General features: G+C 51.3%; 1 protein-coding gene across 4 annotated transcripts; it reads right to left on the bottom strand.

The window, feature by feature from the left end:
* PDE4A (phosphodiesterase 4A) lies at positions 1 to 27,847 on the bottom strand. 4 transcript variants are annotated; one of them, XM_060184024.1, is made up of 14 exons: positions 27,644 to 27,847; positions 26,649 to 26,685; positions 26,464 to 26,534; positions 25,598 to 25,647; positions 25,284 to 25,396; positions 21,638 to 21,731; positions 16,219 to 16,439; positions 14,787 to 14,885; positions 14,507 to 14,671; positions 7,581 to 7,680; positions 6,849 to 7,003; positions 6,507 to 6,629; positions 4,745 to 4,927; positions 1 to 2,851 (listed from the first exon to the last, which is right to left on the bottom strand). In XM_060184024.1, exons 1-14 carry the CDS (start codon positions 27,688 to 27,690, stop codon positions 2,231 to 2,233), a joined length of 2,079 nt encoding a protein of 692 aa, XP_060040007.1. In that variant the 5' UTR covers positions 27,691 to 27,847; the 3' UTR covers positions 1 to 2,230. The 4 variants fall into 4 exon arrangements, with proteins under 4 accessions (XP_060040007.1, XP_060040008.1, XP_060040006.1 ...); XM_060184025.1 differs by lacking the exons at positions 26,464 to 26,534; positions 26,649 to 26,685; positions 27,644 to 27,847 and adding an exon at positions 26,176 to 26,235; XM_060184023.1 differs by lacking the exons at positions 25,284 to 25,396; positions 25,598 to 25,647; positions 26,464 to 26,534; positions 26,649 to 26,685; positions 27,644 to 27,847 and adding an exon at positions 23,229 to 23,619.

Below are 27,847 nucleotides of genomic sequence, written 5' to 3'. Positions count from 1 at the left end.
TTGAGTGACAACCTTGATTTAATCAGAGACAAGATTCGACTGACTGATGCATCGTCAAAAGTGGACATCTGAACGGCTCTTGGGGTGAGGGTGGGGGCCTGTGCCCCACCACCACCCTCCAGAGAAAGAAGCCTTTGATGGTACGGGTTTTTTTTTTTTTTTTTTTTGTGGGGGGAGTCCCCCTGGCCAGTCTCACTCACTCACCCACGGGGGGGAGGGGTGGGCTCTGCCTAGTCCAGTCCCCCCCCCCATGACTCAATCTGTGGTACCACATTCATGCCCACAATTTATAGGGGATTTGGGGTAGGGGTGGTCTATGTTACAGTTTGTATAATACAGAGCTGGGTCTCCCTTAGGGAGATCCCCCCACTTCCCCTCATGGCTATGACCCTGGGTCAAGCGTGGGGCGGGGGGGTGGGCAGGTGTATTTCGTTTCCCTTTTTTTGCCTCGAGAATAATTTACAAACCCCCACCAAACGGTGTATGTACAAAAGGAAAGAGGAGGAGAAAAAAAAAAGGAAAAGGAAAATATATATATATATGTACATCTTAGAAGGGAACAAGGAAAAAGGGACAAAAAAAAAATCCAGAATCTTTGGGCCAGGACAACACACACACACACACACACACACACACACACACACACACACACACACACATTTTTTGCTACAAAAATGAACCCTGTACAGCACTGGGGGGGGGGGGTGTTAGGGTTCCCCATTGAGGTGGACAGACAGCTGGAAGGTTGGGAAATGGGCCGAGGGCTACAGTACCGTGTGCTCAGAATTGGAGGTGGGATGGTCAAAGCTTGGCAATGGTTGGGGGGAGGCAGAGGGAGAGGAAGAAGGGGTTCTCTCTTTCCAAAGTGCCTCCCCCCACACCCCACTTCATGGCTTGAAGGAAAAAAAATGACCTAACATCTGCCTGTCGTATTGCTTGGGGTGGGGGTAGGGGGCTCAAGGGTAGAGACTGGTCAAGTGGAAGGTTATAAAGGTAGGAGGCAGGATTGGGAAAGGCTTCCCCCCAGGAAGGGGTGTTAGGGTACATTTGTTATTGCTTCCTCCCTAGGGCACAGGGTCTGGGGGTGGTGGTCTGGAGGATTTGGGGGTGGGGTGAGGTGGGCAGAGTGTGTGTATCCAGGATGGAGGTCCCACTTCTGGCCCTGCCCCACCCATGGGAGATGATGGGACCCACTGCACGGTCCTCCATCTGCAGATAGGGTAGCAATAGGCCTACTTAAGGCAAAGACAAGAGGAGAAGCAGCTCAAAAAAATGGAGCAAATTCAAAAGTGGAGGAGGGGGAAGAAAGGGGGGGAAGGCTAGTTTCCAACAGACAGGTTGGGGTCCAGGACCCCCACCATTAAACCTAAGATGCCAAGCTGAAGGTTTTGGGGTTCCTGCAACAACCACTTCCAAATACCCTAAAGTGAATGGTTCAAACCACCAGCAGCAGCATCCCCAGCCTCACCCCCCAGTTTGTACAAAAAGTAGAAGTGGAAGACTTCAGGGAGCTTGGGTGGGGGGCTAGAATGAAGGGGCCAGACTTGGGCGAACCCAACCGTACATGGCTTTCCTGGCTGTTGGGTTTCAAGGCCTTCCCCACCTCCTCAAAATTCACATGAAAAGCCAGTTTGGGTGCTGTGACAGAGAGCGCCCCCGAAGAGGCCGGAAGACAGAAACTGGGGAAGGGGGAACAGGAAGTGAGAAATGGAAAGGTGGGGTGGGGAGGTGGGGGCAGAGAAGGGAGCTGGGATCTACAGTCGCTGTGTTTCATCCTGGTAAAATATTCTTTTTTCTTTTTTTCTTTTCTTTTCTCTTTTTTTTTTTTTTTTTTGTTCCTTATTTTCTGAGTCTTTTTTTTTTTTTTTCTAAAAATATGAACAATGAAAATAACCCCCGCCAAAAAAATAAAATACCTTCTGTGACGCTTTGGAACTTGGTTTCCCAGAGGACCTCCACTTTAAAAGAAAAAAAAAAAAAAACACAAAGCCCACCACCACAGACTGGAGGGGATAGGAGAGAGAGAGAGAGAAAATGGTTCTCTTTCCCCACCATGGCAAAAAAAAAAAAAAAAAACAGAAAAGAAAATTTTAAAAAATGAACTTTTTTTTTTTTTCTTTTTTTGAGGGTGGCTGAGAGTCTTTGAGGCAGCAAACAAGGTTTTTTTGTTTTTGTTTTTTTTCTTTTTCCCTAGGTGGGGATGAGAGTGATGGTGGTTTGGGGCTAGTGTTCAGGTTGGGCCTCCTGAGGGCCCCCACCTGCCAGGAGTGGGGAGCGGGGGTAGGTGCTCTTCAGTTACCCCCAGACCTGTGTTCTGGGCCATCTGGTACTCTCTGTAAGCCCCAACTTGGGGTGCTGTCGAGGGGAAGCGGGGGGCTGCCTCTGGAGCAGGTGGGGTCCTCAAGCTAGGTATGGAGGGGCACTCTAGACACAGCACAGGGGTACCACCGTAGCTAAGGGAGTCCAGGAACTCATCTGGGGAGGGGCAGCCATCGGGGGGCAGGGCCAGGCTGTGGGTTGAGTCTGCAGGTCTGCTGGAACCCACTTCCTGGATGGGGGACGCCTCCTGGCCGTCGACCTTGAGCCTGAGCCCATCCAGGATGCCTGGGGCCACTGCTGGGTCCTCCTCATCCTCCTCCAGGGTCAGCTGGAACTGGAATCTGTCTGGGGGTAGCAGCTGGCCAGGACCCCCAGGCTCTTCCTCCAGGGGTGGCGAGGGGCTCTGGCGGATGGCACTGTAGTACCAGTCGCGGTTGTCCTCCAGCGTGTCCAAAATCTCTTGAGCATCAGGGTGCACCAGGTCTGCCCATGTCTCCCACAGCGGATGGACGATGTAGTCGATGAAGCCCACCTGCGGGAGGAGAGGAGGCTTCAGCACCATGGACAGCACCCAGGGAGCCCCATGGAGGGTGGGCAGGGCTGTGGGGTCTCTCCTCTCTCAGCACCAGGCACAGCACCCAGGGAGCCCATGGAGGGTGGGCAGGGCTGTGGGGTCTCTCCTCTCTCAGCACCATGGACAGCACCCAGGGAGCCCATGGAGGGTGGGCAGGGCTGTGGGGTCTCTCCTCTCTCAGCACCATGGACAGCACCCAGGGAGCCCATGGAGGGTGGGCAGGGCTGTGGGGTCTCTCCTCTCTCAGCACCATGCACAGCACCCAGGGAGCCCCATGGAGGGTGGGCAGGGCTGTGGGGTCTTTCCTCTCTCAGCACATGGACATCACCCAGGGAGTCCCATGGAGGGTGGGCAGGGCTGTGGGGTCTCTCCTCTTTCAGCACCCTGCACAGCACCCAGGGAGCCCATGGAGGGTGGGCAGGGCTGTGGGGTCTTTCCTCTCTCAGCACCATGGACAGCACCCAAGGAGCCCCACGGAGGGTGGGCAGGGATGTGGGGTCTCTCCTCTCTCAGCACCATGCACAGCACCCAGGGAGCCCCACGGAGGGTGGGCAGGGCTGTGGGGTCTCTCCTCTCTCAGCACCCTGCACAGCACCCAGGGAGCCTCATGGAGGGTGAGGCAGGGCTGTGGGGTCTCTCCTCTCTCAGCACCATGGACAGCACCCGGGAGGCCATGGAGGGTTGAGCAAGGCTATGAGGGTCTCTTCTTGGAAACAGAGTTGGCAGTCAGCTGAGGTCAAGAACAAACACCTCATCACAGACCCCTGCAAGCGTCAACCAGGCTTTGACCTAGCACGTAATGATCGGGCCCTCCTCAATCGCTATCAAACAGGCCATGGCCGGTGCGCCGCTATGATGTTCCATCGCTGGGGAGCCAGAAACAACCCGAATTGCCCCTGTGGCTACAGACAGACTATGACCCACATAGTCAACGACTGCCACCTCTCCAGATTCAAAGGAGGCCTCGAAAATTTACATCAGGCTCAACCTGACGCTGTTGACTGGCTACGGAAGAAGGGCAAACGCTAGAAGAAGAAGAAGAAGAAGAAGAAGAAGAAGAAGAAGAAGAAGAAGAAGAAGAAGAAGAAGAAGAAGAAGAAGAAGAAGAAGGGTCTCTTCCTCTCAGCACCACGGACAGAACCCAGGGAGCTCCCCCATGGAGGGTGGGTAGGGCTTTGTGTGTGTGTGTGAGGTCTCTCCTCTCTCAGCATCATGGACAGCACCCAGGGAGCCCCATGGAGGGTGGGCAGGGCTGTGGGGTCTCTCCTCTCTCAGCATCATGGACAGCACCCAGGGAGCCCCAGGGAGCCCCATGGAGGGTCGAGCAAGGCTATGAGAGTCTCTTCTCTCTAAGCACCATGGACAACACCAAGACAGTCCCATGGAGGGTGGGACAGAGCTGTTGGGTCTCTGCTCTCTCAGCACACCCCGGGAGACCCAGGGGGCCCTATGGAGGATGGGACAAGGCTGTGTGTGGGTGGGTGGGTGGGGGGAGTCTCTTCTCTCTCAGTGCCATGGACAGCACAATCAATTATCCCCCTAAGAGTCAACCTACAGAGGTGGCTTCCCACAGCAGCCCAGGAAGAAAAAAGGGAAACAGAGACAGAGAAGGAAAAGAAGCAAGTGGACTGGGCGCAGTGATGTGGCTCTGCCGAGTTGGGTACCACTGTCTGAGGCTGGGCAGGGCTGGGCGTGGCTTGTGCTGTGCATCTTGGGGCATGCTTGTTCAGGGTGGGGTTGGGCTGGGCTGAGCAGAACTGCTTTGGGGAGTAGGCTGGGCTGAGCTGGGTGAGCTGGGCAGGGCCAGGTGGAGGAGGGGCCAAGCAGAGTGGTCCCATCAGCCAGGCCTACCTGGGACTTCTCCACAGAGGCCGTGTGCTTGTCACACATGGGGCTGATCTCCATGCCCCTCTCCCGCTCCCGGTCGCCCTGCTGGAAGAACTCAGCCATGATACGATCTGTCCACTGGCGGTACAGTTCCAGCGGCTTGGTGGGGTTACTCAGGTCTGCGCAGTGTACCATGTTCCTCAGCACCTGGGGGGAGCAGGGGAGTATGGAGGGAAGAGGGGGGGTGCCTTCAGAGGGAACCTCAGGCTTTTTTGCCACCTCCCCCAGCTTCCCGGCTAGGCTTGACTTCACCACTCTAGCTGTTGTTTCATTCATAAAGGCACACTGAAAGAGAGAGATACCGGATAGCGGCGCACCTGGTTGAGCGCACATGTTACAGTGCACAAGGACCCAGGTTCGAGCCCCTATTCTCCACCTTTAAGGGGGTAAACTTCACGAGCGGTGAATCAGGGCTGCAAATGTCTCTCTTTTTCTCTCCCTCTCTAACCTATCAAAATAATAAATAAATAGGGCTTGGGCAATGATGCACCTAGTTAGGCACACACATTACAGTGCACAAGGACCCAGGTTCATGCCCCCAGCCCCCACCTGCAGGGGGAAAGCTTCATGAGTGGTGAAGCAGGGCTGCAGCTGTCTCTCTGTCTCTTTCCTTCTCTATTTCCCCCTCCACTCTCAGTTTCTCTGTCTCTATCTAATATATATATATATATATATATATACACACACACACACACACACATATATATATATTTCCTTTTGACTTTGTAAAAAAAAAATCAATTGGGACTCAGGCAGTAGCGTAGCGGGTTAAGCGCAGGTGGCACAAAGCACAAGGACCGGAGTAAGGATCCCATTTCGAGCCCCCGGCTCCCCACCTGCAGGGGAGTCGCTTCACAGGCGGTGAAGCAGGTCTGCAGGTGTCTCTCTTTCTCTCCCCCTCTCTGTCTTCCCCTCCTCTCTCCATGTCTCTCTGTCCTATTCAACAAGATGACATCAACAACAATAACTACAACAGCAATAAAAACAACAAAGGCAACAAAAAGGAAATAAATATTTTAAAAAACTTTTTTAAAAGTCAATAAAAAATGTTAAGGGCCAGACAGTGGCGCACCTGGTTGAGTGCGCATATTACAGTGTGCAAGAACCCCGGTTCAAGTCCCAGGTCCCCACCTGCATGGGGGAAGCTTTGTGTGTAGTGAAGCAGTGCTGCAGGTGTCTCTTTCTCCCTCTCTATCTCCCCCTTCCTCTTGATGTTTGGTGTCTCTATCCAATAAGTAAATAAAAATAATAAAAAGGGAAGTCGGGCAGTAGCGCAGTGGGTCAAGCGCACGTGGCGCAAACTGCAAGGACCGGGGTAAGGGTCCCGATTCAAGCCCCTGGCTCCCCACGTATAAAGGAGTCGCTTCACAAGCGGTGAAGCAGGTCTGCAGGTGTCTATCTTTCTCTCTCCCTCTCTGTCTTCCCCTCCTTTCTCCATTTCTCTCTGTCCTATCCAACAACGACGACATCAATAACAACAACTACAACAATAAAACAACAAAGGCAACAAAAGGGAATAAATAAATATTTTCAAATACTATTTTTTAAAAAGATAATAAAAAATTAAGAGAGAGAAAAGGTTGGAAAATTCCGAGAGAGGTAGAAGGAATTGGGAGAGGTGAATGGAATGGAGGGAAAGAAACTGGAGGAGCTGGGAAGATGATGACATGGCGGCTAGACCCTTAGAGCAGGGGTCCACCCCAAATCTAGAAGTGGCGAGGCCCACCTGGATACGGTCAGCATAGTTGTCCAGTAGAAGAACCCCCGAGCTAGTGACTTTTTTGGTCTCCACCATGGTCTTTAGGTCAGCCAGGAGGGTCATGTGCTTGGACATATCCGTAGCCAGCACCTAAGAATTTGGGGGTGTCATTGAGGGCACCCTAAAACCTTTACCCACTGAGGAGAAGGCTGCTGAAGGTTCCAATCGGAGCCACCTGACCCCACAGCCCCAAAGTCTGCCTGTCCCGCTCCCCGCTCCCCGCCCCGCGGGATGCCCAGCTCCCTGGTCCCCCCCCCCAACTCCCAGGGCACCAGCACCCACTCTGGCCCCGCCCCCTACCCCGCCCACCATGTCGATGACCATCTTGCGCAGGCTCTGTCGCTGGCGCTTGCTCAGGTTCTGGAAGATGTCGCAGTTGTCCTCCTGCAGCAGCTTGAAGCCCACGGCCAGGTGGTGGTTCTCCAGCACCGACTCGTCGTTGTACATCAGAGCCAGCTCAGAATCTGAGGGCCCAGCCCCCGGGGTGCTGGTGGTCAGGGAAGGCCCCGCCCCCGTGATGGCCCCGCCCCCCAAATCCTGGCGCAGCCCAGAGCCCTAAACCCACCCGCGACCCCGCCCCAAAGTCAGGCCTCCCAGTAATCTCCCGGGACCACTCCCCCCACTCCCAGTTAGACCTCGCCCCCAGCCCTAGAGACCCACATCCATGGAGCCTGCCAGCCTCTCAAACTTGATCCTGCTCCCAGAACCTCTATTCTGGATACTGGCTACAGTCCCAGGGTTGTCCAGTCTAAGCCATGACCACCAAACCCAGTTCTGTCCCTCCTCCAGTCCACAGTCCACTTCAGGACGCCAGGCACTTCCCAAGTCCCAGCCCAGCCCACAGCCATAGCTACAGGCCAGGACCCGCCCACAACCTTACTTCTAGCCCCGCCCACAACTCCGCGCCTGGCCCCGCCCACAGCATTAGTCATATGCACAGCCCTAGGCCAGGCCCCGCCCACAGCCCCAGCCACATCCACAGCCCCAGCCACATCCACAGCCCAGTCTCAGCACTTCTGGTTCCCCTGAGCCTCCACTCACTGGTGTTGATAAGAAACTGGTTGGAGACCCCGGGGTGGTCCACATCGTGAATAGCAGCGGCAAAGAGGGCGGCAAGGATCTCCAGGTCGGTGAAGACAGCCTGGAGGTTGAGAGAGAGAGAGAGAGAGAGAGAGAGAAAGTTAGAAAGATGGGGGGTTCATAGCAGAGGGAAAAAGCAAGGGAGACAAACACATGGGGACAGTAAACCTTCTGCTGGAAAGTTGAATAAAGAAGATCAGAAAAGAAAACACAAGTAGAACCTGAACTGGGATTGGCGTATTGCACCAAAGTAAAAGAATACAGATCCAAGAAGAGTGACAGAGGACCTAGTGGGGGTTGTACTGTTATATGGAAAACTGGGAAATGTTATGCATGTAGAAACTATCGTCTTTACTGTCGAATGTAAAACATTAATTCCCCAATAAAGAAATTTAAAAAAAAAACACCTTCTGCTGGAATGTGGTGCGTGTTGTGTTCATTCACATTCCATTGGAGGAAGCATATCCAGGAGCTGTGGCCAACATGAATGGATTGTATTGAAAATACATGTCTTAGCACAGCTATATACAAGATACTGGGTACTGTACAGCAAACCCTAACAAAAGAACTTTTCAAAGTTAACCCAATTACCAAATAATGTGATGATAACATTAACTATCGATTGTCTTTTTGAACCCTAAGACAGCAGGAATCTCACATCTCCATTATGGAGCCTCTACTTCCCCCAGTCCTGGAACCATTGGATAGGGCCCACTTTCCCGTATGCCTCTCCCAATCCATATCAAATAATATTGCATCCGCCGATCACAACCTAACCAACACAACGATGGCCACCTCAACATGCTTCACTTCAGACTGTGTCCAGAGACTTCACGTGTGGAATGACAACCCTTCAACTTCATTACTCGGGTGAGACCTTTCCTTTCATAGTATACTCTAATTTCATCTCAGGTGGTTCACTTTCTAACAAAGTCCCAAAACCTAGATATACACCAGTTTCTGTGAGAGAGAGCATATGTTCACACGTATCCATAAACTACTGCAAAATATATGCCTGAAAGCAGAAGTGCACTAGAGTTTGCAGTGAGTACCCCCCTAACACTTCCTCTCCTCTATTCCAAGCTTTGGGTCCATGATTGCTCAACAATTTGTTTGGCTTTGTATGTTAACTCTCTTTTCAGTCACCAGGTTCCAGATGTCATCAGGATGCCGGCCAGGCTTCCCTAGACTGAAGACCCCACCAATGTGTCCTGGAGCTCCGCTTCCCCAGAGACCCACCCTACTAGGGAAAGAGAGAGGCAGACTGGGAGTATGGACCGACCAGTCAATGTCCATGTTCAGCGGGGAAGCAATTACAGAAGCCAGACCTTCTACCTTCTGCAACCCACAATGACCCTGGGTCCATGCTCCCAGAGGGATAGAGAATGGGAAAGCTATCAGGGGAGGGGGTGGGTTATGGAGATTGGGTGGTGGGAATTGTGTGGAATTGTATGTACCCCTCCTACCCTATGGTTTTGTTAATTAATCCTTTCTTAAAAAATAAAATTAAAAAAAAAGAATCAGAAAGGACAGAAACAACAACAACAAAAAAAGAAAATACATGTCTTATGGTAGAGAATGGAGCGTGAAGATTTGTAAACATTAATTTAATTTACTGCAATCAGCTGTGAAGACCACAACCCCAGAGAACTCTTTTTTTTTAATTTATTCATTTATTTATTTCCTTTTGTTGCCCTTGTTGTTTTATTGTTGTAGTTATTATTGTTGTTGTTTTTTTTTTTTTATTCTGACTTTTTTTTGTTGTTAGAACAGAGAGGAGAGAGGAGGGGAAGACAGAGAGGGGGAGAGAAAGACAGACACCTGCAGACCTGCTTCACCGCCTGTGAAGCGACTTCCCTGCAGGTGGGGAGCTGGGGGCTCAAACCAGGATCCTTATTCTGGTCCTTGCGCTTTGCACCATGTGCTCTTAACCCGCTGTGCTGCAGCCCGGCTCCCTAGTCTAACTTTTTTTTTTAAAGATTTTTTTATTATTTATTTATTTATTCCCTTTTGTTGCCTTTGTTTTTTTTTTTTTATTGTTGTAGTTATTGTTGTATAGGCGAGAGTGGGGGGGAGAGAAAGACAGACACCTGCAGACCTGCTTCACCACCTGTGAAGCGACTCCCCTGCAGGTGGGGAGCCGGGGGCTGGAACCGGGATCCTTACCCCGGTCCTTGTGCTTTGCGCCATGTGCGCTTAACCCGCTGTGCTACCGCCCGACTCCCTATTGTTGTTGTTATTGATGTCATCATTGTTGGATAGGACAGAGAGAAATGGAAAGAGGAGGTGAAGACAGAGAGGGGGAGTCTGTGAAGTGACTCCCCTACAGATGGGGAACCAGAGGCTCGAACTGGGATCCTTATGCCGGTCCTTGCGCTTTGTGCCACCTGTACATAACCCACTGCGCTACCACCCGACTCCCAATCCCAGAGAACTCTTAACAAGAATTCTATACAAAGCTCATAAGGAAAACGCTCATAAAAGACTTTGAATAAAATTTCATTCTTATTTTTAAAAAAAGAAGAAGAAAAAGAAAAAGAAAGAAAAAAAGAAAGAAAAGAAAGAAAGATGGGGGGGTTAGGCATGTCTAGAGTTCCACTCTTTAAAGTAATTAATCAATTTATTTTCCACCAGAGCCCTGCTCAGCTCTGGTTTCTGGTGGTGCTGAGGATTGAACCTGGAACCTCAGAGCCTCAGGCAGGAGAGTCTTTTTTTTTTTTTTTTAAGAATTTATTTATTTGTGAGAAATATAGGCAGAGAGAGAAAGAACCAGACATCACTCTGGTACATGTGCTGCCGGGGATTGAACTCAGGACCTCATGGTTGAGAATCCAGTATTTTATGTACTGCGCTACCTCTCAGACCACAGGAGGGTCTTTTTATATAGCCATGATGCTATCTTCACTGCCCCTGCCTCAAATTTATATTTTTATTTATTCAGATTTTCATTTACTTTTTTTTTTCTTCTTTCCTAGAGCCCTGCTCAGATATAGGTGACAGTAGTGCTGGGGATTGAACCTGAGGCCTCAGAGCCTCAGGGAGGAAAGTCATTTGCAGAACCACAATACTGTCTCATACTGTCTCCCCAGCCCGATTAATAAACCTTATGACCTTTTTTTTTTTTTTTTTTAAATTTTGGATATAGGTAGAGAGAAGTTGAAAGGGAAGGAGGGAACAGAATGGGAGAGAGAGAGACCGAGACCTGCAGCGCTGCTTCACCACTTCTGAAGCTTTCCCACAGTAGGTGGGACTGGGGCTTGAACCTAGGTCCTTGAGCACTGTAATGTGTGCGCTCAACCAGGTGTGTCACCGCCTGGCCCCTTCAGTCTTATAAAATCTTTGGAGGGTGGTAGGGGAGACAGTATAACGGTTCTGCAAAAGGACTTTCAGGCCTGAGGCTACAAAGTCCCAGGTTCAATACCTAGCTCTTACAGAAGCCAGAGCTGAGCAAGGCTCTAGTCTGTCTATTTCTGTATCTCTCTCTCTCTCTCATTAAAAATAAAACAGGGGAGTCGGGCGGTAGCGCAGTGGGTTAAGTACATGCAGCACAAAGAGCAAGGACCAGTACAATGAGATTTGTGGTCTCTGTTCGCGGTTTGAGCCCCTGGCTCCCCACCTGCAGGGGAGTCGCTTCACAGTTGGTGAAGCAGGTCTGCAGGTGTCTATCTTTCTCTCCCCCCTCTGTCTTCCCCTCCTCTCTCCATTTCTCTCTGTCCTATCTAACAATGACGACATCAATAACAACAACAATAATAACTACCACAACAATAAAAAACAAGTGCAACAAAAGGGAAAATAAATAAATATAAAATAATAAAACAATGGGAGCTACTCTCTTCCCTGATCCAGCCTTCTAGTCCTATTCCCAACTCTGACATCATCTTCCCAGACAATACCTTTAGCCCACCTGCACGTTAGCTGTCGGGCTCAGGCAAAAATGAGCAGTCATGGGTCCCTTGAAATATGCCTCAAATAGATTGCCTAATTTTTTCCAAAACAGAGACCACAAGCCTCATCTGCTCTGTTCTTACCTTGAGGTTCCTGATTATTAAACAATTTGTTCTGTTTTCTATCTTAATGCTTTTCAGCTACCAAGATGCTACCATAACACCAACTTGACATTTCTGAGCAGACGACCTCACCAATGGGTCCTGGAACCCATTACTCCAGAGCCCTGCCCCACTATAGTGGGAAAGATAGAAATAAGCTGGGGGTGGGGAGTGGATCCACCTGCCAACGATCATGTCCAGTGGAAAAGCAATTACAGAAGCCAGACCTTCCACCTTTTGCACCCCATAATGATCCTGGGTCCATGCTCCTAGAAGGATAAAGAACAGGAAAGCTTCCAATGGAGGGGGTGGGATGTGGAACGCTGGTGGTGGGAATTGTGTGGAATTATACCTCTCTTACCCTATAGTGTCTTCGATCATTACTAAATCAATCAATAAAAAAAAATTAAAAATAAATAAAACAACAAAATAAGGGGCTGAGTGGTGGCACACAGATCACAAAGGACCCAGGTTCAAACACCCACTCCCCACCTGCTTGGGGGAAGAGCTTCATAAGTCATGGAGCAGGGCTATAGGGGTTTCTCTGTCTCTCTCCCTCTCCAACTCCCTTCCCTTTAAATTTCTTTGTGTTCTATCAAATAAATAAAGTTTTAAAAAGACTATATATATATATATATATATATATATATATATATATATTTAGAAATCTTTGCAGGGCTGGGCAGTGGTAGCCTCAGAAGAGATCATACATTACCACGCACAAGGACCTGGGTTCAAACTCCCATTCCCCTCCTGCAGGTGTCTCTTCCTCTCTTTCTCTCACTCTCTAGCAAAAATAAACAAGCAGAGGCTGGGTTGTGACACACCTGGTTAACTGCCCACGCTACAATGCATGAGGACCCAGGTACAAGCCCCCTTGTCCCCACCCACTCACAGGGGAAAATCTTTTCAAGTGGCAAAGCAGGGCTGCAGATATCTCCCTGTTTCTCTTCCTCACTATCTCCCCCTTCTCAATTTCTGATGGTCTCCATCAGAAATAAAGATAATAAAAATTGTTGATTAAAAAATAATAAACCTCAAACAAATAATCTATTTCTGCCTATATCTGATTTTTAATTTTTTTCTATTTATTTATTGAGTAGAGACTGCCAGAAATCAGGAGGACAGAAGGCCCTGCTCCCCAATAATAAATAAATAAATAAATAAATAAATAAGGGGCCAGGCAGAGAAACACCCAGTTAAGCACACACAGTATAATGTGCAAGGACCCAGGTTCAAGCATCTGGTCCCCACCTGCAGGGGGGTCGCTTCACAAGCCGTGAAGCAGGTCTGCAGGTGTCTGTCTTTCTCTCCGCGTCTTCCCCTCCTCTCTCGATTTCTCTCTGTCCTATCCAACAACGACAGCAATAACAACAACAACAATAATAACAACAACGGCAATAATCAACAAGGGCAACAAAAGGGAAAAAATTTTTTAAAAAATACATTTCTGGGGAGTCGGGCTGTAGCGCAGCGGGTTAAGCGCAGGTGGCGCTAAGCACAAGGACCGGCATAAGGATCCCGGTTCGAACCCCGGCTCCCCACCTGCAGGGGAGTCGCTTCACAGGCGGTGAAGCAGGTCTGCAGGTGTCTATCTTTCTCTCCCCCTCTCTGCCTTCCCCTCCTCTCTCCATTTCTCTCTGTCCTATCCAACAATGACAACAACAATAATAACTACAACAATAAAACAACAAGGGCAACAAAAGGGAATAAATAAATTAAATAAATATTTTTTTAAAAAAATACATTTCTGGGGGCCGGGCAGTTGCTTGAAGGAATCGTGTGAAGTTGGATCAGCCAGAAAGAGAAGGAAGAATATGGGACGATCTCACTCACAGAAGTTGAAAAATAAGAACAGAACGGGAAAGCACAGAGCAGAACTTGGACCGGAGTCAGTGTACTGCACCCAAGTAAAAGACTCTGGGGTGGGGAGGAGGGTTCAGGTCCTGGGACATGATGGCAGAGAAGGGCCTAATGGGAACTGAATTGTTATGTGGAAAACTGAGAAATGTTACACATGTACAGACTATCATATTTTACAGTTGACTGTAAACCATTAATCTCCCAATAAAGAGATTTATAAAAAAATAAATAGGGAGTTGGGCGGTAGCGCAGGGGGTTAAGCGCACCGTGGCGCAAAGTGCAAGGACCGGTGTGAGGATCCCAGTTCGAGCCCCCGGCTCCCCACCTGCAGGGGCGTCGCTTCACAGGTGGTGAAGCAGGTCTGCAGGTGTCTGTCTTTCTCTTCCCCTCCTCTCTCCATTTCTCTCTGTCCTGTCCAACAACGACGACATCAGTAACAACAACAATAACTACAACCATAAAACAAGGGCAACAAAAAGGAATAAACAGAAGTTTTAAAAAATATTTTTTTAAACAGCTGGGGTGGGGGGCTGGGCGGTAGCACAGCAGGTTAAGCACACATGGCTCAAAGCACAAAGACCAGTGGGAGCCTCAGGCTCCCCACCTGCAGGGGAGTCGCTTCATGGGCAGGTGAAGCAGGTCTGCAGGTGTCTTTCTCTCCCCCTCTCTGTCTTCCTCTCTTCTCTTCATTTTTCTCTGTCCTGTCCAACAACAATGACCTCAACAACAACAACAATAATAACCACAATGATAAAAAAGGGCAACAAAAGGGAAAAAAAAAGTCTAATAGCCTCCAGGAGCTGTGGATTCGTGGGGTACAGGCACCAAGCCCCAGCAATAACCCTGGAGGCAAAAAAAAGGGGGGGAAACTGGTGTGGGGTTCCAGAGGGAGAGAGATCAGGATTTTAGGGAGATCAGAGCCAAGCTGGGAGGGAAGTGGGGAGGGGGGGGCCTTGGGAATGGGGGTGTCCTCACGTCCAGGGCGGGCGTGGCCAGCAGCACGTGTGTGGATTGCAGCACGTCGGCGGCGTGCAGGCTGTTGTGGTATGCCACGTCGGCGTGGTAGTGATCTTCCAATGTCAGCATGTATGTCACCATGGTGTCCTCGGGGATTCGGAACTTCTTCAACAGATCGCGCTCCTGGGGGATTGTGGGAAAGGGTTGACAAGAAGGGCATGGAGGGGAGAGACAGGGGGTGGGGTCCGTCCTCCCTCCTCTTCCTCTCCTCCAGGCCTCTGCACCCCCAGACCCCCACCTGGAAAATAGTGTACATGATACAGCTTAGAGAGCGGCCACCAGCATAATCCGACACGCAGAAGATGTTCAGGCCCCATCTGTTCAGGTTTTGCAGTTCCTGGTGGGACAGGGTGCAGGAGCCCAATCAGAACGGTGTGGGGGAAGGGCTCTGAACCCCTTCTTCCTCCTGAGGGGGGCTGGGGGGGCGTGTACTGCTCCAGAATCCACTACCCAGATACTACGGAAACTAAAGATAAAATAGCACGAGTGAGGCTGACAGACACATTTCACCAGTAGAATACACGTTACCATGAGTAAGGACCTGGGTTGGAGGTTGGAGCCCTTGTCTACTTTAAGGAGGTGCCTGGTCGGGGGGGACCTCACAAGGGGGTGCAACAGTAAGGCAGAGTGTCTGCTTCTTGCTCTCTCTCTCACTCTTTCTCTCTCTCTAAGGAAAAAGAAAAAAAATGGTGGGGTCTGGCAGGGGCGCACCTGGTTAAGCGCACACACATTACAGTGCACAAGGACCCAGGTTCAAGCCCCTGGTCCCCACCTGCAGGGGGAAAGCTTCGTGAGTGATGAAGCAGGGCTGCAGGGGTCTGTCTCTTTCCCTGTCTCCCCCTCGCTTCTCAATTTCTTTCGTCTCTATCCAATAATAAAGAATAAAATTATTTAAATTGGAAAAAGAAAGAAAAAGAGCCAGGGAGACAGCACAGTGGTTGTGCAGTGACTATCCTGCCTGAGGCTCTGAGGTCCCGGGTTCAATCCCCAGCACCAACAGAAGCCAGAGCAGAGCAGGGCTCTGGTCTCTCTCTCTCTCTCTCTTTACAATAAATCAATAAGGTCCAGGAAGTGGCGCAGTGATAAAGCTTTAGACTCATAAGCATGAGGTCCCGAGTTTGATCCCTGGCAGCACATATGCCAGAGTGATGTCTGGTTCTTACTCTCTCCTCCTATTTTTCTTATAAATAAAAATAAATAAAATCTTTAAAATAAATAAATATATAAATAAAATATTGTAAACTCCCCCCCCATGATATTAGACCCCAAAGATTCAATTCAGAGTCACTGAGCATGCATCTCCGGCCCAACCACCAGAGGACACGCTTACCACTCACTGGTAAGTGCTGGCCAGGCCCTAGAGTTGGTTAGGGGCCTGGCTACCTGTCTCAGAAGCCCCCCCCTTTATTGATTAATTGCACCCATGTTTCCTGAGAAGCCAGGAGTAGCTAGAAGCAGGTAGCAAAGTGGAGAGAGGACTGGGTTTGTTCTTGTGAGGGCGCAGGTTCGATTCCCGTGGAACACTGAGTGTGCTGGAATGATGTGGGAAGGAAGGAAGGAAGGAAGGAAGGAAGGAAGGGAGGAAGGGAGGAAGGAAGGAAGGGAAAAAAGCCAGAGGGGAAGGGACCCCCCCCCCCCCCATTTTGGTCTGCCTCCCCACCACCACCTACTTTAGCCAGGCATTCTTCTTGGTCTGTCTTCACCCCAAATCGGGGGATGTCGGAGTTGCTCAGGCTGCCACTGTGGGTCCCCTTCTTCACCCCGGTAATGTGAGACATAGGCTGGAAGTGGGGTCCAGGCGCATTGGGGGGCTGTGAGCAGGCTCTGGGCCGAGGGGCTGGCTGTTTCTCCTTCAAGGTGGGCGAGGGGATCTCCACTTCATTCTGTTTGTCTGCGAGAGATGGGGCGGGGAGGGGGGGGCATGAGAGCCCTGATTGGTAGGAGCCCTCCGAACCTCCCTACCCCACCCCCACGTTCCTCTGTTGAGGAAGACTCACCCTGATGAGGGGCAAAACGCTGTGGACTGGTGAATAAGTAGAGATCGGAGGGGAGACAGGGGTTCTTAGGAGAGAGGGTGGGCTGGAGCGGGAACCCCAGGGGCACCCTTGAGCTGGGAGGGGGCCCCAGTGGGGTGGGCGAGAAGTGGGGTGTGGAGGCGGGGTACTGCTGGCCACAACTACCCAGGGAACCCACTTGGTGACCAAGGATACCAGTGCGGGTGGACAGGGCTGGGGGGCAGGATGGAAGGCCAGCTTTTGGCTCCATGGGGACCCCCCCACCCCTTAGATGCCAGTGTGCCTGGGGGGGGGTCCAGCCCCACGACCCCATGTGCTGACTTTTCAAGGCTTTTAGGAGACCAGCCAGACCCACCCATTGTGACCTGGGGGAAGGAGGCACCTGGTCGTATAAAGCCTATGGGGTCATTTGCATGTCACGCTCCCATTGGTTGGTTCTCTGGGAGGGCCACGCCCCCCTCGGAGCGGGGCATTTGAAAGTCTGATCCCCAACTCCTTGATATTTTAAAAATATTTTTTGTATTACCTTTACTTTTTTGATAGAGACAGAAATTGAGAGGGAAGGGGGTGATATATAGAGAGACAGAGACACCTGCCACACTGCTTCATCACTTCCAAAGCTTTTCCCCTGCAGGTCGGGACAGGGGGTTCGAACCCAGGTCCTTGCGCACTGAAACATGTGCACTCAACCAGGTGTGCCACCACCCGGCCCCTGATTTTTTTTTCCCCTTTCTTTTCTTTTAGCTTTATTTATTGGACCTGGGAGATAGGATAATGGTTCTGCAAACAGACTCTCCTACCTGAAGCTCTGAAGTCCCAGGTTCAGTCTCCAACACCACCATCATACAGAGCTGAACAGGGCTCTGGTGTTTTTATCTTTCTCTCTCTGTGTCTGTCTCATTAAAATAATTTTTTAAAAGATTTTATTTATTTATGAGAAAGACAGGAGGAGAGAGAAAAAACCAGACATCACTTTGGCACATATGCTGCTGGGGATCGAACTCGGGACCTCATGCTTGAAAGTCCAAATCTTAATCACTGTGCCACCTCCCAGACCACTCATTAAAATAAATTTTAATCCCGGTTCGAGCACCGGCTCCCCACCTGCAGGGGAGTCGCTTCACAGGCGGTGAAGCAGGTCTGCAGGTGTCTATCTTTCTCTCCCCCTCTCTGTCTTCCCCTCCTCTCTCGATTTCTCTGTCCTATCCAACAACAACAACAGCAACAACAACAATAACAATAACCACCACAATGATAAAACAACAAGGGCAACAACAGGGGAAAAAAATGGTCTCTAGGAGCAGTGGATTTTTGGGACAGGCACCGAGCCCTTGCAATAACCCTGGAGGCAAGAAAAAAAATAAAATAAAATAAATTTTAAAGAGAAAATTTTATTTATTTATTATTATAACCCAGGGAGGGGGAAAAAGTGGATAAAACGTTGGACTCTCAAGCATCAGGTCCCACATTCAACCCCTAGCATCGAATGTGCCAGAGGGAAGTCTCTGCTTCTATCTCATAAATAAATCCTGAAACAGGGGAATCATCTCAAATTTGGGAATTCTATTGACTTAAAGGTAGGGAGTGCTATCTCCTGGGTCCAGTAAAACACCTTCTTCTTCTTTCTCTTTTTCTTCCTCTTCTTCTTCTTCTCCTTCTGCCTCCAGATTATCACTGGATACCTGCACTATGAATCCACTACTCCTGGAGGCCTTTTTTCCCTTTATTGTTGCCCTTGTTGTTATTGTTATTGCTGTTGTTGTTGTTAGATAGGACAGAGAGAAATCGAGAGAGATGGGGAAGACATAGAAGGGGAGAGAAAGATAGACACCTGCAGACCTGCTTCACCACTTGTGAAGCGACCCCCCTGCACATGGGGAGCCGGGGTCTTGAACCGGAATCTTTGTTTGGGTCCTTGTGCTTTGTGCCATGTGCGCTTAACCCACTGGGCCACTGCCTGGCCTCCCAGTAAGCCTTCTTTAAAGTTGGGGGATTCTGGGGCCAGGTGGTGGCGCACCTAGATGAGCACACAGTTATAACGCGCAAGGATCTGGGTTCAAGCCCCCAGTCCCCACCTGCAGGGGATAGCTTTGGAAGTGGTGAGGCAAGGTGGCAGGTGTCTCTCTGTCTCTCTCCCTTTCAGTTTTTCCTCTATCTTATCTAATACATCCTTTTTTTTTTAAACCAATTTACAACATATCCCTAGATTTTATTTTAACTTAACCTTTATGAATACATCACAAATATACATACAGAAGCAAATAAAACTATACAGTAAACTAAATATCCTGATACATCTTTTTTAAAAAAATTTTTAAATATATTTATTTTCCCTTTTGTTGTCCTTGTTTTTTTATTGTTGTTCTAGTTATTATTATTGATGTCTTTGTTAGATAGGACAGAGAGAGGAGGGGAAGACAGAGAGGGGGAGAGAAAGATAAGATACCTGCAGACCTGTTTCACTGCTTGTGAGGTGACCCCCCTGCAGGTGGGGAGCAGGATTCTTGAGCTGATCCTTGCGCTTTGTGCTACGTACGCTTAACCCACACCCAACCCACAATAAAATCTTTTTAAAAAACCATTTATTTATTTATTTATTTCCTTTTGTTGCCCTTGTTTTTTTTATTGTTGCAGTTACTGTTATTGATGTCGTTGTTGTTGGATAGGATAGAGAGAAATGGAGAGAGGAGGGGAAGACAGAGAGGGGGAGAGAAAGACAGACACCTGCAGACCTGCTTCAACGCCTGGGAAGCGACTCCCCTGCAGGTGGGGAGCCGGGGACTCGAACCGGGATCCTTATGCCGGTCCTTGTGCTTTGCGCCACCTGCGCTTAACCCGCTGCGCTACCGCCTGATTCCCAATAAAATCTTTTTTAAATCTGCAGGTGTCTGTCTTTCTCTCCCCTCTCTGTTTTTCCCTCCTCTCTCTATTCCTCTCTGTCCTATCCAACGATGACATCAATAACAACAATAATAACTACAACAATAAAAAACAACAAGGGCAACAAAAGCGAATAAATAAATTTTAAAAATTAAGTTATGGGAATATATATATATATATTTATTTATTTCCCCTTTTGTTGCACTTGTTTTCTTTTTATTGTTGTTGTAGTTATTATTGTTATTATTGATGGTACCATACTGGAGCGCCATAGTACTTGTAAGCTTGAGGTCCTGGGTTCGATCCCTGCCACCCCATAAGATAGTGATATTCTGCTTCTCTCTCTCTCTCTCATATTGGTAAATAAATCTCTCTTGAGAAAAATATCAACCAATGGATTTTTTTTTTTTTTTTTTGCCTCCAGGGTTATCGCGGGGGTTCCATGACTGAACTATGAATCATAGGACAGAGAGAAATTGAGAAGAGAGGGGAAGATGGAGAAGGAGAGAAAAAAATAGACACCTGTAAACCCCCTTCACTGCTTGTGAAGTGACCCCCCCCCCCCCCGCAGGTGGAAAGCCAGGGGCTGGAACCTGGATCCTTGCACAGGTCCTTGTGTTTTGCACTATGTGCTCTTGACCCACTGTGCCACTGCCCGGCCCCATGGATTTTTAAAAATTTATTTATTACTGTTTATTTATTTATTTTCCACCAAAGTTTACCCACCTTTAATCACCGTATTATAGTCGTCCCAATCTCCCCCAGAGCTGCTTTTTAAATTATTATTATTATTATTATTATTTTGACCAGAGCACTGCTCAGCTCTGGCTTGTGGTGTGCTTGGAATGGAACCTGGGACTTTTGGTGCCTGGGGCCTGAAGGTCTTTCTGTGTAACCATTATTCTGTCTCCCCAGCTCTAATCCCCCAGTGTTCATGTCACTCTTTTCCTCTTCTTGGCTGTTTTGTTCCCACCCTCTAGTCCTGTGAGGAATCCTCCTGGGTTCTTCTGGCTGTAACAGTGTATTACTGTTTATTATTGGATAGGGACAAAGAGAGATTGAGAAGGATAGAGAGAGAGACAGAGAGACACCTGCAGCCCTGCTTCACCACTCAGGAAGCACTCCCATTGAAGGTGGGGACTAGGGGCTTAACCACGTATGTCACCGCCTGGCCCCCCATCATTGGATCTTAAAGCAACTTAGGTTGGAAAGTCATATATATATATATATATATATATATATATATATATATATATATATTCATTTTCCCTTTTTTTTTTCCTTGTTGTTTTATTGCTGTAGTTATTATTGCTGTTGTTATTGATGTCATCGTTATTAGATAGGACAGAGAGAAATGGAGAGAGGAGGGGAAGACAGAGAGGGAGAGAGAAAGATAGACACCTGCAGACCTGCTTCACTGTCTGTGAAGCGACTCCCCTGCAGGTGGGGAGCCAGGGGCTTGGACCGGGATCCTCACATGGTTCCTTGCACTTTGTTCAATTTGTCCCTTGCACTTTTTCAATTTGAGTGTCCTGGAGTCTTGAGTTTGAGAGTAGTGTTGAGGTTACTTCCAGCCTGGTAATCTCTTACAATGTGGAAATTCTATAGAAGTTGGGTGCTTGGCAGCTGGGGGGTTGACACATGTTACAATGCACAAGATCCTGGGCTCAAGCCCCTGGACCCCACCTGCGGGGTGAGCGCTGAAGCAGGGCTGCAGGTGTCTCTGTCTCTCTATCTCCCCCCTCTCTCAACTTCTATCTGTCCTAGGAAATATTATAATATTATAAAAAGGGGCTGGGTGGTGACACACCTGGTTGAGTGTACATATTACAGCATGCTCAAGGATGCAGGTTTGAGCCCCTGGTCCCCACCTGCAGGGAGGAAGCTTCCTGAGGGGTGAAGCAGGGCTGCAGGTGTCTCCCTGTCCTCTCTCCCTCTCTATCTCCCCCTTCCCTCTTGATTTCTGGCTGTCATTACCCAATAAATAAATAAACATAATGAAAATTTTAAAAATACATAATATAACAAATCAACAGTAATAAAAAAAAAGTCGGGGGTCCCACTGAGTTTGGAGGGGGTAGAGGATGTAGGAGTTTCTGAGTGAAGTGATTCTGAAGTTCCTTTGGGCAGAGCTGGGCAGTGCTACCAGGGAGGAGAGGGGTGTCTGGGAGAGCCCCTCTGCTCCCCTACTCACCCAGGAATGTGGTGGAAATATACTCAGAGACTTGGTTCCCGGATCTGCTCATCTCTGAAAGGTGTGTAAGTTCCCGGTTTAACATCCTCTTGAACTAGGGTGAAAAAAGCAGGTATGATTGGAGGGAGGGGGACGGGAGTGGGGTGGGGTGGGGTTTGGGGGCATGGGGGGGCCACAATGGGAGGGTAAGAGGTGCTTTCAGCTTCCATTATGAAACTTCGCCTGCTCTCTTAGCCCAGTCAAACCACAGTGAGCCCAGCAGAAGTTAAGTGGGGGTGTGGAGGGGTTCCCCTCCTCTAGTCCCCAGTTCTGGATTGGGCAGGGGACTGGGGAGGGGTGGAATTCCCCAGGCTTCTGTTTCCCTGCTTGGGGAAAGAGGGGTTCCCCTCCTCACTCTCCTCTCCACACCCTCCCCTCAGCCCCCCTCCCACGAGGAAGAGTCAGGAAGGAGGGGCACCTGTGGAAGGGAGGGGCTCCCGCTTGACAGCGAGCCAATGGGATTTCGGGATTCTCCCATTGCCATGGAGACCAGAGTCTCCTTAGCAACTCCCCCTCCAACCAGTGGCTCTGCTGGCCTCTTAACCCTTGCCTTCCCAGGGCTGCCCCTGGCCCAGGGCTCTGCAGAGGGGAAGCCCTCCCCTTTTTTTGGGGGGAGAGGGGGTACCAATCCCTCCTCATAGCACCCCACCCCCAATTTGGAAGGAGTGAGCGTGAGCGCTGTCCTCAATCTCTGAGCAGGGGCGAGGAGGAAGAGAGAGCTGGGGAAACCCCAGTTGGGTCATCCAGGGAAGGAAAGGGGGGAATTCCCACCCTACCCCTGGCCCCCAATCTCAGAGAGGTGGATGGATGTACAAATGAGACCCCCCAAAAAAAAAACTGGGCAGAAGAGGAGCTGTCTGGGTCGACCCTCACTGTTTCACACACCCCATTTCTGCTGTGACATTGGCTCAGAGGAGAAAGGGCATTGGCTCCCCACCCCCAAGCTCTGCCACAGCACCCCCAAAAGCAGACCAGACAGGCAGGTTAAGGGAGCCCACCCTGTACCCTGCACCAGAACCACCTAGGGGGGTTGGCGCCCAGAAAGCCGGGGTGCATGTAGGCACATGAGATAAACTGTCCCTCCTATAGAAAAATAAAACTCTCCCACCCTCGCACCCAGAGTCACAGAACTCATACAGGATTCAGACAGAAAGACCCAGGGGCACACGCCATCAGATGGGTGGGTGTGTGGGTGGCGGAGACTCTGGGGTCACACACCCCAGAGAAATCACACAGCTGGGGCTCCCCCCAAGAAACATATGCCAGCACCCACATTGCAGTCTTCCAGTGGAGGCTACACCACGGCCAAGGAGCAGGCCACTGTAAAGCCACTGCAGACACAGAGACAAACACACCCCTTCAAATGGAGAGCCACATTCCCCCTTGGGGGAGGTAGGGGGTGGAGGGCATCCATGCTCAGTTCCAGGCCCCACACAGAGATCCCCCCAACCAAACCACACACATCCACACACACGTGCACAGCTGGACACACCAGCCCAGTCCCAGGCCTAGACAATCCAAATTCAGGGGGCTGCTCCCCAATTTCCCCTACCTGGTCCCACCAGCCCACCAGCCAGGGCTTGGAACAGGTCTCACAGAAGAAATTCACCAAGGGCATCTTGGAATTTTTAACCCCGCTCGGGGCTGCCGGGCTGCTGCACACAGAGCCTGAATTTGAGGAGTCCCTGGAAGTGTGTGGGGGGTGGGGGGAGGACTGAGCAATGGCTAGGGGAGCCACGGAGGGGCCTGGGCCGGCCCAGCAGGGCTGGGGGCTCCCTTCCCCTCCGCGCTCCCGGCAGCTGTCCTGGTTACATGGTCAGCCACCCTGGGCCCCCAGGGCCCCCTCCAGCTGAGGGGACCCCTGCCCATGGGGGTGGGGGAGGATGGGAGAGGGCAGGGAGAGAGTCCTGGAGCCGGCTCTGAGGCTCCAGACTGTGTGTGTGTGTGTGTGTGTGTGTGTGTCTATGTGAGCTCACTGCAGCACTGACAGTCTGCATTCAAGATGTCAGGTGGTACTGGGGGTGGGGGGGGCATTAAAGGGGTATCAGAGTCCAGGGGTGCAGCCAGCACCTCGGTGGGGAGGCCTAGAACAGCCCCCCCTCCCACCAGAAGACATGACCTTTCCACAGACACACTAAGTAAAAAACAAAACCCACAGCCAGAGACACTTCCCACAGTCATCAGTACAAGCAACACACATTCAGATAATCTTTGGGCTTTAACTTGAACATGAACTTGAACAGCCACAGACTCCTGGTCCCACATTCCAAGCACAAACAGCCAGAGACAGTTTCCACAGCCACCGATACACAGTCACTCAGTCATCTCTCATGCACCCACTTGAACTTGAACACACAGACACAGACACGCCAACGTGGTTTCAGCGCCATAGTGTACACACACACACACACACACACACACACGCACACACACGCACACACACCAATTTAGGAACACAGAGTCGGCCCAGGGAGAGAGCATCATTGGATTCTCTGCAAAAGACTCTCCTGTCTCAGGCTCTGGGGTCCCAGGTTCAATCCCCCGCACCACCAGAAAGCTAGAGCGGACCATGGGCTCTGGTTAAAAAGAAAACAGGTAAATAAACAGAACCCACCAGTCAGTTAACTGCAAAATCACATTCATGCTCCAGCTTTTAACTACAATGTCCCCTGCTCATGCTGTGGACAGACCCTGCATACACGCAATTCCTCCAAGCAGATGTTTCAAGATAGAGAGAGAGAGGGAGAGAGCTTTTAACGTGGGATATCTCCACCTTTGCCATAGTAGGCTTCCTATGTGGTGCCGGGGCTCAAGCCCGAGTTATGAACATGGCAAGCCAGTGCCCAACACGGTGAGCTACCTCTTCTCACCCCCAGGAACTACAAGCAGCAGCTGTGCCCCCCAAAAGGGGGTAGGAACGCACCCTCAATTCACCCCATGCATCAGTTGCACCTGCATGGCTTCTGCCCACAGGCTGCACTACACTGTACCCCACTCCATGTTGGCCCCGTCCACAAGGTCCGCCCCACCTCCTCTGGCCCCTGCCCAGGAACTGGGCTTGCTCCTGGTTGGCTCCGCCCACAGACACCGCCCCCAACGGTTGGCCACGCCCAAGGCTCTGCCCCGTCCAGAGGATTGGTCCTGCTCCATGTTGACCACGCCCACAAGTTCCAGCCCATCGTTGACCACACCCTTTCTGCCCCTTGTCCAGGCTGACAGACCCCCATCGTGTTGACCACGCCCACAGGCCCCACCCACCGAATGGCCACTCTGTCTCTGGCTACTGTCGAGGCTGATTGGTCCTGCTCCGTGGTGACCACCCCCCCTGTTGACCACGCCCAGAGGCTCCAACCCAAGGTTGACCACATCCCCTCTGGCCCCAGGCCGACTGGTCCTGCTGTGTTGGCCCCGCCCACAGACTCCACCCCAAGCTTGACCACACCCCCTCTGGCCACTGTGAAGGCTGATTGGTCCCACTTCATGTTAACCACGCCCACCACCTCCACTCCACGGTGGGCCACACCTCCTCTCACCCCAGTCTAGCCAGTGGTCCTGCTAGGTGATAGTCAAGGCCACGGCCCCCACCCCTTACAGGACCCACACACACCTTGTGAGAGGCCATCTCGCTCACAGAGCGGTAGGTCTGCATGGTCTCCAGCTGCTCCAGACACCAGTCCAGCTCCTCTAGTGTTTCCCGGGCCAGCTGTTGACACGTCTCCTCTGGAGAAGGGGCAGCCGGCAGGTGACTTCGAGGGCTGACAGGCACGCAGAGCCCCAGAGGTCCCCACCCGCGGTGATGGGTGCTGGGGAAGGCGGCCGGCGGAGTAGGGGGGGGGGAGTTGGGGAGACAACCACCCTCGGTGAGGAATCCCCGTGGAGCAGCAAGAGGGGACCCTTCCCCATATCTCCAGGCTTAGCTACCTGACAGCGTGGCCTTGCAGACGGGGGGTGGGCCAGCCAGCGGGGACCGCCTGCAAAAAAATGTTAAAGGGGGGGTGTGTCGCTCCAGCATCAGCCTGGGCTCCCTCATGCCCCAAACCCTTGTTCTTCCCACTCTGTGAATTGGCAGCTCTCAGTCGTCACACCAGTGTCCTCAAACAATAACTACACAAGTTTAGTGAGGTTCCACCAGTCGTGAAGCTTTCCTCCTGCAGGTGAGGGTACAGGGACTTGAACCCGGGTCACTGCGCACTGAAATGTGTGCGCTTAACCAGGTGCGTCACCGCCTGGCCCCTTTTTCCAGAACTTTCTCCAGAACTCTCCCTCTCATGGCGGCTACTTTAACAGGAGGTTGTGTGCCCAGTCAGTGGGCATAAGGATCAGGGATTGGTGACGCCCCCCAGGCTGGGGAGGGGGGTGCTTGAGGGGACGACTGCCCCGTGATGTTTGTTTATCAAGTCTCTGTATCACGGCCGAGTGGTGGCGCACTGGGTTAAGTGCACATAGGACTATGCCAAAGGATACGAGCAAGGACCCGTGTTCGAGACCCTGCTCCCTACCTGTAGGGGGAACGCTTCACAAACGGTGAAGCAGGTCTGCAGGTGTCTATCTTTCTCTCCCTCTCTCTATCTCCTCCTCCAATTTCGATTTCTGTGTCCTAGCAAAACAAACAAACAAAAAAGTCGCCAGAAGTAGTGGATTCGTTGTGCTGCGTCAAGCTCCAACAACTGGAGGCAAAAAAAAAAAAAAAGTGTCTATTTTATGCTTTCAGATCAGGGACTCAGAGAGGTCAAGGGCTTATGGCCAAGGTCACACAGCAAGGGGCAGGGAGTGAGGCCTCGACTTACTTGTTGCTGGGAATGGGGACATTGGTCAGGAGTGAAAAGTTGCTGCGAACACTCCGGAGGCTGGCCAGCACCTGGGAAGGGGGACAGGAGTGAGGAGGGACGGCAGCGTCCAGAGAGCCCTGATCCCCAAGGACAAGGCCAGGGTCCCTGCCCCTGTCCACCTTAGAGGAGGGGGGGTGTCTCACCTGGGCAAAGGGGGTGACGATGAGGTCCTCTGCGTGCCTGAAACCAAAAAGAGGGGCCAAGTTCAGGGTCCCCCACGGTGTGACCCCACCACCCTAGTAAACCGAGCAGAGAGGAAACCAGGAGGGAGTTGGCATTCTAAGCCCTGGGAACTTTCCTTGGGAGTAGGGCCCCTAAGCCACAAACGAGAGAGAGAATAACTTGGAGAGGGGGGGACCAGATGGTACCCCGATTCCTCACTGGGAAGGGACAAACCTCTACCTGGAAAGGAATTAATTGACTAGGGGTACCGTGAGGCATGTGGTGGGTGGGGGCAGGCCCTGGATGATTTTTTTTTTTAATGTCAGTGCAAGATTTGGCCGACGGGCGGGTGGGGCCAGAGTGGGGCGTGGCCAGCCATGAGCCCTGTGGATGGACCAATAGGTGGCAGCTCTGTGGGTGACGCCAAAGGGCACAGCCCATTTTGGCTTTGGGGGAGGGGCCAACCCTTGTCACTAGTGGGTGTGGCCAGACCTGGGAGAGCCTAGGGCCAATACGTGGTGGTCTAATGGGCGTGGCCTCTGCGGAGGGACCAATAGATGACAGGCTCATGGGAGGAGCCACAAGGGCTTGGCCAATCCCTGGGATGGAGTCTTGGAGGCAGGACCAACACCGGATAGGCTGGTGGGCGTGGCCAACCATGCAATCAGGACCCATGCTTGGTGACCTGGTGAATTTGGTGAGAATGGGCATGGTCCCTGTGGCAGGACCAATAGGTGGCAGCCTGGTGGAAGGAGAAATACTTGACCAATCCCTGGGGAGGAGTCTTGAAGGCGGGACCAGCACGTGACAGGCTGGTGTGAGCTCAATATTGGTGTTTTGTGGGTGGGCATGGCTAATTGGGGGCGTGGGTGGGCAGGGCCAATGGCCATCTGGTGGGCTTGGCCTGCAAGGCAGGCGGTTGTGCCAGTCGCCCAGGCAGGCGGTGAGAGAAGGTCAAGGAGCGATAGATGCTCACGCCTCGCTGGTGACCGAGGAGTTCCGGGACATGGTCTTGGGCGACATGTCATAGTCGCTGTCCGAGCGGTAGAGGAAGGACTCCCGGCGCTGGCTGGTGGCCGCTCCCGCGTGCAGCACGAGGCCCGGGATCGCCTGCGAGTCCAGGGGGCTGCGACCACCGGGGGAAGCCGTGGGTCCATTCTCTGCCTCGAAGCTGCAGGGG

Source organism: Erinaceus europaeus, unplaced genomic scaffold (assembly GCF_950295315.1).
Source record: "Erinaceus europaeus unplaced genomic scaffold, mEriEur2.1 scaffold_863, whole genome shotgun sequence".
NCBI lineage: Eukaryota > Metazoa > Chordata > Mammalia > Eulipotyphla > Erinaceidae > Erinaceus > Erinaceus europaeus.
This window is presented reverse-complemented; position numbering and strand designations above follow the sequence as displayed.

Excerpts from the sequence above, each read along its gene's own strand:
- PDE4A (XM_060184024.1), bottom strand. The coding sequence starts at position 27,690 with ATGTCGCCCAAGACCATGTCCCGGAACTCCTCGGTCACCAGCGAGGC. Across the intron at positions 25,397-25,597 it reads CTGCAAGGCCACGCTGTCAG|AGGAGACGTGTCAACAGCTG; the intron begins GTAGCTAAGCCT and ends CCCCTTCTCCAG. Across the intron at positions 6,630-6,848 it reads GCAAGATGGTCATCGACATG|GTGCTGGCTACGGATATGTC; the intron begins GTGGGCGGGGTA and ends CCAAATTCTTAG.